This window comes from Orcinus orca, chromosome 13 (assembly GCF_937001465.1).
Source record: "Orcinus orca chromosome 13, mOrcOrc1.1, whole genome shotgun sequence".
Lineage (NCBI taxonomy): Eukaryota > Metazoa > Chordata > Mammalia > Artiodactyla > Delphinidae > Orcinus > Orcinus orca.
Genome location: NC_064571.1, coordinates 43172828 through 43185572, shown reverse-complemented (window position 1 = coordinate 43185572; position 12745 = coordinate 43172828). Strand labels below are relative to the sequence as shown.

Below are 12745 nucleotides of genomic sequence, written 5' to 3'. Positions count from 1 at the left end.
TGGAAAAATAATTGCTCAAGGCCATATGGCAAGAAGGTGATGGAGTCAAAATGAATTAAGTTCAAGACTAATTTAGAAAGACTTCTCTTTTCATGTTCTAAGACAGTGTGAGTGGTTCGGCACAGAATGCTCTTCTACTCAAAAACTAACTGCAAAGTAAATACTTAGTATGTTTCTGCAAAAGAATGGCAATATAACGTACATTCGTTCTCTAATGGTTCAGATTGCATCATTCTTTATTGTTAAGTTGGGGGTATTTTTCCATTGTTTCAAATTCATAAATAGACAGTTTCAGCATTGCTATTTTAACATCTCCTTTTGACTTCTCCTTCTTATAGTTACAGATTTATGGTAATGGAAAGACTGGGAATAGATTTGCAGAAGATCTCAGACCAGAATGGTACTTTTAAAAAGTCAACTGTCCTGCAGCTAGGTATCCGAATGGTAAGAAAGAATGACTTATTTCCCATGCTCCATTTTCAGAATATTTACTTGTTACAACATACAAATTGTTGCCCTTTGTGGAATTATCAGAGAATGAAGGATTATTGCCCTAGAAATGTCAGTTATTGAGCATAGATACTATTTTGGTGAAATTGATAACAGTGGGCTCTGTAAGTGACAGAATGTGCTGTGTTTGGCACTACAAACTCAATTAGGCTTGGTTCTACAGTCTGATTTTTTTTTTTTCTCACAGCTTTGTTTTACATATCAGAACAAGCTTGCATTTCTATAAGAATAACCTCTCTTTTGTCAGTTATATTTATAACAATGCAAAGTATGGCAAAATATATTATTTTCCATACTACACATGTGGTGGTAAGGGGGTGCTATAACGTTTTTATTATGAGTTTGGGATGGTGGCAGTAATTAGTGTGGCAATGAATAATATATACTTTGCCAAATAAAAAGCAATGAAATCTTAATAGCACCCATGCACACATTTTGTTTATACCACGTATTCGTCTTATCTTGTTTGTGTTTGGTTTGCCTAAGCTCCATTTTATTTTTTCCACTTTAGATAGAATGCAACTACTCATGCCAGGTTGGGATATGGCAAACAGAACTCATTAATTTTCCCATCCATCCTCTAGCCAGCCAACAAATGTTTATTGAGCATTAGGCATAGGTAACATGTAAGTCTCAAGGGTTTCAAAGATGAAGCATAGGTGTTTTCTGTTACTCTACAGAGGGAGAATGCCTTTCTCTGTGATCCTGGACGTGGGCTTTTGTTCTGGGAGCCCCAAAAACTTATTTATAATTATTGCTTGGGCGAGGGATTGTTGAGTGGGCGTCATGATTATTTCACTTCAGGTCTCTGATTTTATCATAATTTTCCTCTTTGCACAGTGTGATTTGGGCACCGTGCTGTCAGGAGCATAGGCATTGTTGAGTCTTGGCTTCCTCTCCATCAGAGGTGCATTTAAAACACTTGATATTTGAGGATCCTTTTATTCACCTTTTTCCCAGGATGAGCGACCAGCACATGTGATAATTTTAGAATAGATAAATGCATAATTGTGAAATACATCATTTTGTCATTGTTAATGTGAAAAAAATACATGTTATTCTCTATTCACAATGTTCAGGTTGATCTGGAGTTCTAAATAGACATCAGTATAACCTTATATATTTCTTTTCACAGTTGGATGTACTGGAATATATACATGAAAATGAATATGTTCATGCTGATATAAAAGCAGCGAATCTACTTTTGGGTTACAGAAATCCACATCAGGTAAATACAGTATTAAGCTTTTGCCTTCAGTAAGGATCTTCAAAGTGCCATACTGAGACCTTCAATAAACAAACTCCTAACAGGCAAAAGTTTGCAAATGAGGACTTAACATGATGAGTGTTGTAATTTATCCTATCTTGCTTATCTAATTTAATGCACTAACCTGATAAATGATTAGGATGAAGAAGCTGAGACTGGGGGCGGGGGGTAAATAATTTATTAATGGACATATAGTGGCTGAGCAGGGATTTGAACTTCTGAGCAAATATAAGCAAAAACCAACAAAATGCAATGAGAGAAGGGATGGATTTATGCAGAGAAAAAAAAAAAGGCTGTCACCTTAGTTCTTCTTCCACATATAAACAATGAAGTTTTAAACAGAGCAGCATTGCCGATACAACTTTTTGTGATGATGGAAATATCCTGTATGTTACTGTCCAGTATGGGAGCCATTAGCCACACGTGGCTGTTAAGCACTGGCAATGTGGGTAGTACAATACCAAATGCTGGTGAAGATGTGGAGCAACAGGAACTCTCATTCATTGCTGGTGCTATGGCCACTGTGGAAGACAGTTTGACAGTTTCTTACAAAACTGAACATACTCTAACATATGATCTGGCAGTTAAATTCCTTGGTATTTACCCAGAGGAGTGGAAAACTTATATCCACAGAAGTACCTACACACAGATGTTTATAGCAGATTTATTCATAGTTGCCAAAACTTGAATAAAGATGTCCTTTAATAGTTAAATAAACTGTGGTTCATCTGGACAATGCAATAGTACTCTACATTAAAAAGAAATGAGCACAGGCTTCCCTGGTGGTGCAGTGGTTGAGGGTCCGCCTGCCGATGCAGGGGACACGGGATCGTGCCCCGGTTCGGGAAGATCCCACATGCCGCGGAGCGGCTGGGCCCGTGACCCATGGCTGCTGAGCCTGCGCGTCCGGAGCCTGTGCTCCGCGACGGGAGAGGCCGCAACAGTGAGAGGCCCACATACCGCAAAAGAAAAAAAAAAAAAAGCCATAGAATATTTAACACCACAAGTGGACCCTAACGTAAACTGTAGACTTTTGGTGATAATGACGTATCGGTGTAGGTTCATCCGTTGTAACAGATGTAATACCGTGGTGTGGGATGTTGATAGTGTGCGAGGCTATATTTGGGAGGAGGGGAGAGTGGTGTATGAGAACTTACTGTACCTTCCACTCAGTTTTACCTAAATTGCTCTACATTTAGTAAAATTGAATTTGAAACTGCTCTAAAAAATAGTCTTAAATAATGAGACTAGTGTGACCGAAGAACTGAATTTTAAATTTAACTTGATTCTAATTAACAATTTTTTTCATCTTGATTTCTTCCCCAGCTTTATTGAGGTTTAGTTGACAAAAATTGCATATGTTTAGGTTGTACAACATGATTTATTTAAGGTATACAAAGTGATGATTTATTATACTATATATTGTGAAGTGATTAATCAAGTTAACACATTGATCACATAGTTACCTTCTGTTTTGTTTTGTGGTGAGAACACTTAAGACCTACTCTTAGCAAATTTGAAGTTTACAGCATTATTAACTATAGTCACCATGTTGGGCATTAGATCCCCAGAACTTACTCATCTTCTAACTAAAAGTTTGTACCCTTTGACCAGCATCTCCCCATTTCTTCCACACCCCAGCCCCTGGTACCACTGTTCTATACTCTGATTTATAAGTTTCACTTTTGTATATGCCACATATAACAGATCATACAGCATTTGTCTTTCAGTGTGTCTTGGTTTATTTCACTCAGCATAATATCCTCTAGCATAGTGTCCTCTAGGTTCACCCATGTTGTTGCAAGTGGCATATTTCTTTCTTTTTTATGACTCAGTAATACTCCATGGCATATATATACCACATTTTCTTTATCCATTTATCCATCAGCAGACACTAAGGTCATTTATGTATCTTGGCTGTTTTTAATAATGCTGCAGTAACATGGGAATACAGATATCTCTTCAAGATAATGATTTCTTTTCCTTTAGATATATACCCAGAAGTGGATTGCTGGATCATATGGTAGTTCAATTTTTAATGTTTTTTCTTTTTTTGAGGAACCTCCATACAGTTTTCCATAATGACTGTACCAATTTACATTCCCACCAACAGTGTACAAGGGCTCCCTTTTCTCCCATACCCTCAACAGCACTTGTTATCTCTGATAGCCATTCTAACAGGCATGAGGTGTTGTCTCATTGTGGTTTTAATTTTTCATTTCCCTGATGATTAATAATGTTGAGCACTTTTTCATATACTAGTTGGCCATTTGTATGTCTTCTTTGGAAAAGTGTCTCTTTAGGTTCTTTGCCCATTTTTGAATTGGGTTATTTTGTCTTGTGAGTGAGTTATATGAGTTCTTATGTATTTTAGATATTAACCCCTTATCAGATATGTGGTCTGCAAGTATTTTCTCCTGTCCCATAGGTTGCCTTTTCATTCTGTTGATGGTTTCCTTGGTTGTGCAGAATCATTTTAGTTTGATGTAGTCCTACTTGTTTATTTTTGTTTTTGTTACCTATGCTTTTGGTTTCAATTGCAAAAAATCATTGACAAGGCCGGTTCTCAAGGATTAGAAGAATTAACATTATTAAAATGTCTGTACTACCCAAAGCAATCAATGGATTCAATGGAATTCCTAGCAAAATTCCAATGGCATTTTTCACAGAAATAAAAAACCAATCCTAAAATGTGTATGGAACCACAAAAGACCCTGAATAGCCAAAGCAATCTTGAGAAAGAACAAAGCTGGAGGCATTACACATCCTGAATCAAACTATATTACAATGCTATAGTAATCAAAGCAGTATGCTATTGGCATAAAAACAGACATAGCCCAATGGAACAGAATAGAGAGCCATGCATATACGATCAACTAATTTTTGACAGGGGTGCCAAGAACATTCGATGGGGCAAAGATAGTTCATCAATAAATGGTGGTGGGAAAATGGGTATACGCATGCAAAAGAATGAAATTGGACTCTTATACCATACACAAAAATAAACTCAAAATGGATTAAAGACTTAAACGTAAGACCTGAAACCATACAACTAGAAGAAACCTAGGAAAAAAGCTTAATTTGGGGCTTCCCTGGTGGCGCAGTGGTTGAGAATCTGCCTGCCAATGCAGGGGACACGGGGTTTGAGCCCTGGTCTGGGAGGATCCCACATGCCGCGGAGCAACTAGGCCCATGAGCCACAACTACTGAGCCTGCGCATCTGGAGCCTGTGCTCTGCAACAAGAGAGGCCGCGATAGTGAGAGGCCCACGCACCGTGATGAAGAGTGGCCCCCGCTTGCCACAACTAGAGAAAGCCCTCGCACAGAAACGAAGACCCAACACAGCAAAAATAAATTAATTAATTAATAAACTCCTACCCCCAATATCTTCTTTAAAAAAAAAAAACTTAATTTTAATTGGTTTACATTTACAAAACCACATGTGGCTAGTAGCCACTGTATCAACAGAGATTTAAAGAGTTAAAAAATTGAGTCTATAAATAATTAGAAAACATTTAGCTGAATATTTAAATGAACTGTACATGAGGAAAGAAATTTCTAAATAAAAATACCCCCAAAATCGTAGAAAATATTGTGAAATTTCAAATTTTAAGATATCTGTATATTAAAAAAATTGAAAAATGAAAGGCAAGTGAAAATCTGGGAAGGATATTTATGACAAATATTTTAGGATATATAGCAAGCTTTAAGAAAATTAATAAGAAAAACACCAAGTAATTTCTTAAAATAATGATTTAAAAGAATGAGCAGAAAAGAAATACGACTACCTGAGAAATAAATGAAAAAAAGTTCACCATCACTAAAAACTAAGAGATATGCAGATCAAAACAGTGAGGCAACATTTTAAAAGAACTTATCAAATAGGAAAAGTCTAAAATAATAATCTGATGATATTGAGGCTGATGAGGGTGCAGACACTTGTAGAATGCCAGTGGGAATGTAAATTAAATGGGAGTAGTAGAAGAAATTAAGTTAATGGAAGGGCAATTTGGAAATATATATTAAAAGCCTTTAAAAGTCTGCATACTTTTTTAAGATTAGGTTTATTGAAGTATAATTTACAAACAGTAAAGTTCATCCTTTTAAATGTATAGTTTGATGTGTTTTGACACATGTATATCATATAACCACTACTATAATCAAGACAGAGCATTTCTATCATCCTCAGAAATTCTGTCAGTCAGTCCCCTTTTCTCACCCTGAGGAAATGATTTCTGCCCCTATTTTTTTTTTTTTTTCATTTTTAGGGATGTCATATAAATGGAATTACAGCTTTTTACTCTTTGTGTCTGGCTTCCTTTACTTAACATAATATTTCTGAGATTTATCCATGCTGTAGTTCATTAGTAGTTCATTCCTCTTTAATGATAGGTAGTAGTCCATTGGAAACTACTGCAGTTTCTTTATCTGTTTACCTCTGGATAGATATTTGTGTTGTTTCCAGTTTTTGACCATTATGAATGAAGATGTATAAACATTCATGTACAGGTTTTTGTATAGGTATATATTTTAACTTCTTCTGGGTAAATAGCTAGGAGTGGAATTTCCAGATTGTGTGGAAGTGTATGTTTAACTTTAAAAGAAACAGCCACACTGTTTTCCAGAGTGATTGTACCATTATACCTTCCCACCAGCAACTTGGAAAATTCCAGTTTTCTCATATCTTGCCACCACTTGGTTTCATTAGTTTTAAACATTTAAGCCATTATAGTAAATGTGTGGTTATATCCAGCAGTAGGTTTTTTAAAAGTTATTGTTTTATTTATCCCACATGAAGTGCGAGCATAAATCCAGGCGTTGTATTCCCTCATTGCTGTAAGTAAAAAGGACCAGTTTTTAAAATTTATTTATTTATTTATTGTGAATTGTCTGCTCATGTCTTTTGCCCATTTTTCTAACATTTTTTTGTTTTTATTCCTTGATTTTGAAGAGTTCTTTAGATATGAATTATGTTAGTCATTAATCTATTATATATTTTGCAGATATTTCCTCCCAATTTGACTTTTCTTCTTTGATTATACTTGTGTTGTTTTATTGTCATGTAGAAGATAAATTTTTAATGTGGTCAAATTTATCAATCTTTCATTTACTATGGATATTGAGTTGTGGTTAGTAACCTTGTTCTACAGACAGGTATATATGAATTTTATTATATGATTTCATTCTTTACATTTAAATCTCTTTTTCACTTAGAGGTTATTCTTTTACATGACAGGAGGTATCAACCAAATTTTATCTTTTCCTAATTGATTTTCCAAGTTTTCAACAATATTTATTAAAAATAAAAAACTCTGCTTCAGTGATATTATTGCCATCTTTATTATATACTAAATTTCCGTACATACTTGAATTTATTCATGTACTTTCCATTGAATCCTTCTGGTCTGACTGTCTATTTATGCTTCATTGCCATACTAGTGCATTAATTTCTGAGGCTTTGTAGTGTATTTTAATATCTGGTAGGACTGGTAGTGCCTCGTAGATTTTCTTTTTCAGTGAAATTCTAGCTATTCATATTTTTCTATATTTTGTTGTGTAGCATTTTCATTGGAATTTTGTTAAATTAATTTAGGGAAAACCTGACATCTTTATGATTATAGATATTCTATTCAACAACAGGGAATGTTTTTGAATTTCACCAGTTTTTACTTTTGTATCTTCTGAGGTATTTTAAAGCTTTCCTCATATTAGTTTTACACATTTCTTGCTACACTTATTCCTAAATATTAAACCATTTTTTTTTGTACTGTCAGTGCAGTTTTAGTCTACCATTTTATCTTCTAAGTGATTATTGTTTGTGTATATGAAAGTTACTGATTTTTATGCATTCATTTTATATTCTGTTAATTTATTGAATTTGGGGTAGTTTTAGTAATGATTCTCCAGGGTTTCCTTAGGAAACTGTGTATCATATACAAGGAGATAATAGTTTTCCTTCTTTTCCACTTCTTATATTTCCTATTTGTTTTCCCTAATATGCATCCAGCATATAGTAAATTGTAGTGAAGTTCGTGACCATTCTTTCCTCTTCTTGATCTTATTGGAAATGCCTAAAGTAGTACCCCACTAAATGTGATTGATACTGGCTTTAGGACTAAGGCACATCTGTGTATATGTGAATATGTGTATGTGAGTGTGTGTGTGTCTTTATAGTTATATTAAGGAAATAATCACCAGTTCCTCTGTTCTTGAATGGATGTTTTGTTTGTATGGAATGGGTATTGAATTTTGTCCAGTGATTGTTTAGCATGTACGGAAATTATCACGTTTTTCTCAGGTCAGTTAATATAGTATAATATATTGCTGTGCTTCTAATATTGAACCAACCGTACTTTCCAGGAATAAATCTCACTTTGTTATGGTATATTATTTACTTAATATGATACTGAAGTGTGTTCAGTAATATTTTATGTAGTATTTTCTTATTGGTATTTATAAGTGATATTGGCCTGTAATTATCTGTTTTTGTACTATTCTTTTTATCAGATTCAGGTGTCAACATTCAACTTGCTTCATAAAAAGAATTTGAGGTTTACCTTCATTTTCTGTGTTCCAGAACTATTTCTACTATATTGGCACCATTTTTTTTTTTAATGTGAAATTCTCTGGTTCTGCTGAGGACATTCCTTGTAACTCTCAATTTTTTCCCATGGAAATTGATTGTTAAGCTCTTTAATCTCTAGTTGGGTCAATTTTAGTAGTTAGCAGTTTTGTCTAGTTTCTCAAATTTATTTGGTGATCTGCATTGTACTCTCTTAGGACTTTTAAATTTCTTCCCTTTCAATGATTGTTTCCTTCTAGTTATTTTTTATTTTTGCTTTTTCTTCTTCTTTTTTTTACCTTGATGAAAGTAGCTAATTTGTCCATTATGTTAATTTTTCAGCAAACTTGGATTTTGATTTATTAATGAGATATATTGTTTTTTCTTTCTATTTCATTAATTTCTGATTTTGCCTTTGTTATATCTTTTCTTGTGCTCTTTTAATTTGACCCTTTTGTTCTTTTTTCTTGGTCTTCAATTTGGGATCTAATTCATTTATATTCATTTAAAATTTTTTTACTTCTGTAGGTGTTTAAGGCCATGATTTTTCCTCTGGTCACTGCTTTATATTGTACTTCATGGATTTTGATATGTAGTGTTTTTATTATCTTTATTTTTTAGAATGTTTGTATTTCTTCAACAAAAAGCAGTGCAGTAGAAGGTTTTTAAGTTTTCATGTAGAAAGACCTCTTAAAAATTTTTGGTTAATAAAATCTAGACTTGTGACAAGATGGTCAGAGTATTGTTTATAATAATTATATTTGGAATGCACTGAAGCTTTTATCATGACTTAGAAGAGGATCAGTTTTTGTCAGTCTTCCATGTTTTCTTGAGGAAAATATAGTCTCTGTTTTCACAGTGTAAAGTTTAATATCTTTCCAGAAGATCTACCTTATTGACTGTATTATTTATGTCTTCTATATCTTCATTTAGTTTTTGTCCACTTGATCTATTTTGAACTGAGAGTGGTATTTAAGCCTTCAATGGTTAATGTGTTTCTGTTGGTTTCCTTGATTCTGCTGTAGTTTCTGTTTTATAAAGATCATTGCTGTGTCATTTGGTAAATATTCATAGTTATGTTTGTTGTGTTTCTTGTGTGTTTTCTTTGATCTTATATTCTTTTAAGTTTTTTTGTGGAGGAGGAATCTGTTTATGAAAGTTTATATTTTTGTTGTAGTGATAATCTTGGTATTTGCACCTTTTAAAGATGCTTTGAGCCCACTCTTCTGTGTTTAACTTTTTAGTACTACTATGATAGTCTTTTGTGGTATTTTTTTTACCACAACTTTAATAAGTTCACTATCAGTGAGTTTATTTTACTTTCCTCCTTTCCTTACTGTTGTCTTGAAGTCATACTACTTGGTCAGAATATATATCATTTGTATGTTCTTCATTTATCCCTAGCCTTGTTTTTTTAGTGTTAGAGATAATTATATTAAATGCTCACCCTTCTGTCCTTTTGCCAAAGTTACTCATCTTTTGATTGTTTGAAACTAATCTTCTAGTAGATTGTTCGAGAAGTACCCATGGGTATAGCATTCCCTTGCATGTATAAAACGTTTGCAATAGCATTGATGCCTGAAGGGTAGCTTGGATGGATTTAAAATATTTAGTTCATACTTTTTGTCCTTGAATTTCTTGAAAAGGCTGGTCTATTTTTGCCTTGTTTGCAGTTTGCTTTTAATAAGTCTGCTGCCAGTTTAATACTTACTATTGTATGTTATTTGTCCTTTTTGCCATGATCTCTTCAGGATCTTTTCCTTTATTAATAGTGTCTAGTCATTTTACCAGGATATGTTTTAGAGTAGATCATTGTGTATCAGTTTTCCCAGATATCTGATGGGGCCCTTTTGATATATAAAATAAGCCTTTTATTTCCAGAAAGTTTTCTTGGTTTATTGTTTTAAATGTTACTTCTCTCTTCATGTGTGTTTTAAATTTAAACTATGGAGAAAGGAACTTCAGCAGTAAGCTATTTAATGAACAAAAAAAAAATAAGTGGGAAAAAAAGATTCAAAATTAGAGAGGGAAGATGTTGTTGAATATTTGGCAAGAGAAAAAGGCAAGAAAAGTTGACATTTGTACAGCCTTTGTCAAAGCAATAGGGTTGTTAGGATTGAGGTAAAATTGGGAAGTAGAGTCAAAGAAGTATTGGATAAAAACAGCAGCCTTCTTAGTTACGGTGGAATGGAAGAGTTCTGACAAGGATAATAATCAAAAGTCATGTCCTGGGGCTTCCCTGGTGGCTCAGTGGTTGAGAGTCCGCCTGCCGATGCAGGGGACATGGATTCGTGCCCCAGTCCGGGAAGATACCACATGCCGCGGCAGAGCGGCTGGGCCCGTGAGCCATGGCCGCTGAGCCTGCGCGTCTGGAGCCTGTGCTCCGGAACGGGAGAGGCCACAACAGTGAGAGGCCCGCGTACCACACACACACACAAAAAAAGTCATGTCCTGGATAGCCAATTGTGGGCACAATTGATGTTCTGGAATGTTTTTATTTTGTTGGGTTTTTGGGAGAAAATTTCCCAAAATAATATTCATAGTGGGATCAAGCAATGTTTTTCTTTAAAAATAGCCCCATTGGGCTTCCCTGGTGGCGCAGTGGTTGAGAGTCCGCCCTACTGATGCAGGGGACACGGGTTCGTGCCCCGGTCCGGGAAGATCCCACATGCCGCGGAGCACTGGGCCCGTGAGCCATGGCCAATGAGCCTGCGTGTCCGGAGCCTGTGCTCCGCAATGGGAGAGGCCACAACAGTGAGAGGCCCGCGTAACGCAAAAAAAAAAAAAAAAAAAAAAAGCCCCATTGAGAGTCCGAATGGCCTATTGTAGATTATTTTGATTGTTCTCATCACTTTCCCTGTATTTTAATAGCATTTTGGCCATTTCTTGATAATTCATCTGATACTATCTAAATATAGAATTTTGAAGATTCTTGAAGTATACACCCTTTACCTTCTTTCTTTCATGATTTTCAACATTTTTACTGAAAGAAAAACAATCCCAACTTCATCTGTGGAAAAATCTCATTTTTAAAAAATCTGGGATTTTTTAGGTACTTCTTTACATCATCTCTGTTTTAGTAAGGTATTTTTAAAAATCTTTATTTTAGACAAAAGATTAAAGAAAATGCTTTAGTGCTAATATTGTACTTTGTACAAGAAATAGAAATCAAGTGTACTGGTTTGGTTAAAAAATTCTTTAAATTAAAATAGTATTACCAGAAATGATACTGAGTGATGGTTTTGCCAGTGAGTAGGACCATTCATTTGGCTGCATCTCCCGGTGCCACTAGTGAAGGAAGTTGAAGCACTTTAACTAAAATCAGGGTTTGTACCCACCTTTTTATTTATGGAAGGCCACCCCTTTGTTGATCAGAAGCATGTTGTTTTTTCACACAAAGCCTACATCCCTGCTCTTACCTGCAGCCTTTCTTGATGATTTTGATCTGCACTGATCTCTGTTTCTAATTTCCTTTAGCTTCTAATGTGTATTTTACACACATAAGCACTCAAGTTTCACTTGTCTTGTGTTGTCTTATATTCTGAACTAGAAAGAACTCCTTGAGACTTATAGGAAGGTATACTTCTCTTCCTTCTTTTGTATTCCTCACAGAACCTAGGTTAGTGTTCCTTTTGTAATAACCCTTCAAGAAATACTTTACTGACTTCTCAGGACATGAGGCCAATACCTCTCACTTAGTACCAGGACTAAGTGGTACTTGATTGTTCAGCTCCTTGACCCCATCATGCGCCGTGTGTTTCTGCCCCAAAGCTCCTGCTAAGTCGAAGGTGGTGGCCCTCACAGATAGAGAAGAACAGTTCTTCATGTCAGCATCTGGAGTGATAAGTATACCATTGGAAACCTCCGATTTTTACAAACACGTGTTTGATTACTGGGACTTGTGCTAGACTGGAAATCAGGAAACCAGGTTCTGGTCCCAGCTCTGACACTGAACAGAATTACAGTTTTCAGAAAATCGTTTAACCTAGGTAGACTTTGGCTATTTACTGTATAAAATGTGGGACTCTAAGTGATCTCAAAAGTTCCTTCTTGCTGGAAAAATCTGTGATTCTCTGAAAACATGTTTTCCAAGTACTTAATGCTTATTGCTGAAAGTAATGTTTCTTATACTGTTTCCAAAGTGTCTTGATTATTGTTGCATAGCTAAAGAAGTTAAAAAGTTTAAATTTAGAAAAAAAAATTAATGATCTGGGAGCAGGAATTGTAGCACCTGACCTGTATCTGGTGGCAAAATACTCACTTTCAGATTCCCTAGGATATCCATAGGGTAGGGTCATAAGCCTCATTAAAGCTGCTTGTTCACTGTTTGCTAGAGGGAATTCTAACATAATCCATTTATCAATCACAGTTACTTGTAAGATGGAGTGTGAATTTGTGTTTGTAAG

General features: G+C 35.0%; 1 protein-coding gene across 11 annotated transcripts in view; it reads left to right on the top strand.

Moving 5' to 3' along the window:
- The window catches only part of VRK2 (VRK serine/threonine kinase 2), a 97369-nt gene that overhangs the window by 44794 nt on the left and 39830 nt on the right, over positions 1-12745 (top strand). For all 11 annotated transcript variants that reach the window (XM_033407261.2, XM_033407259.2, XM_033407264.2 and 8 more), the window contains 2 exons: positions 339-444; positions 1646-1738. In XM_033407261.2, the coding sequence (XP_033263152.1) occupies positions 339-444; positions 1646-1738 (199 nt within the window). The remainder of the gene's footprint in view (positions 1-338; positions 445-1645; positions 1739-12745) is intronic.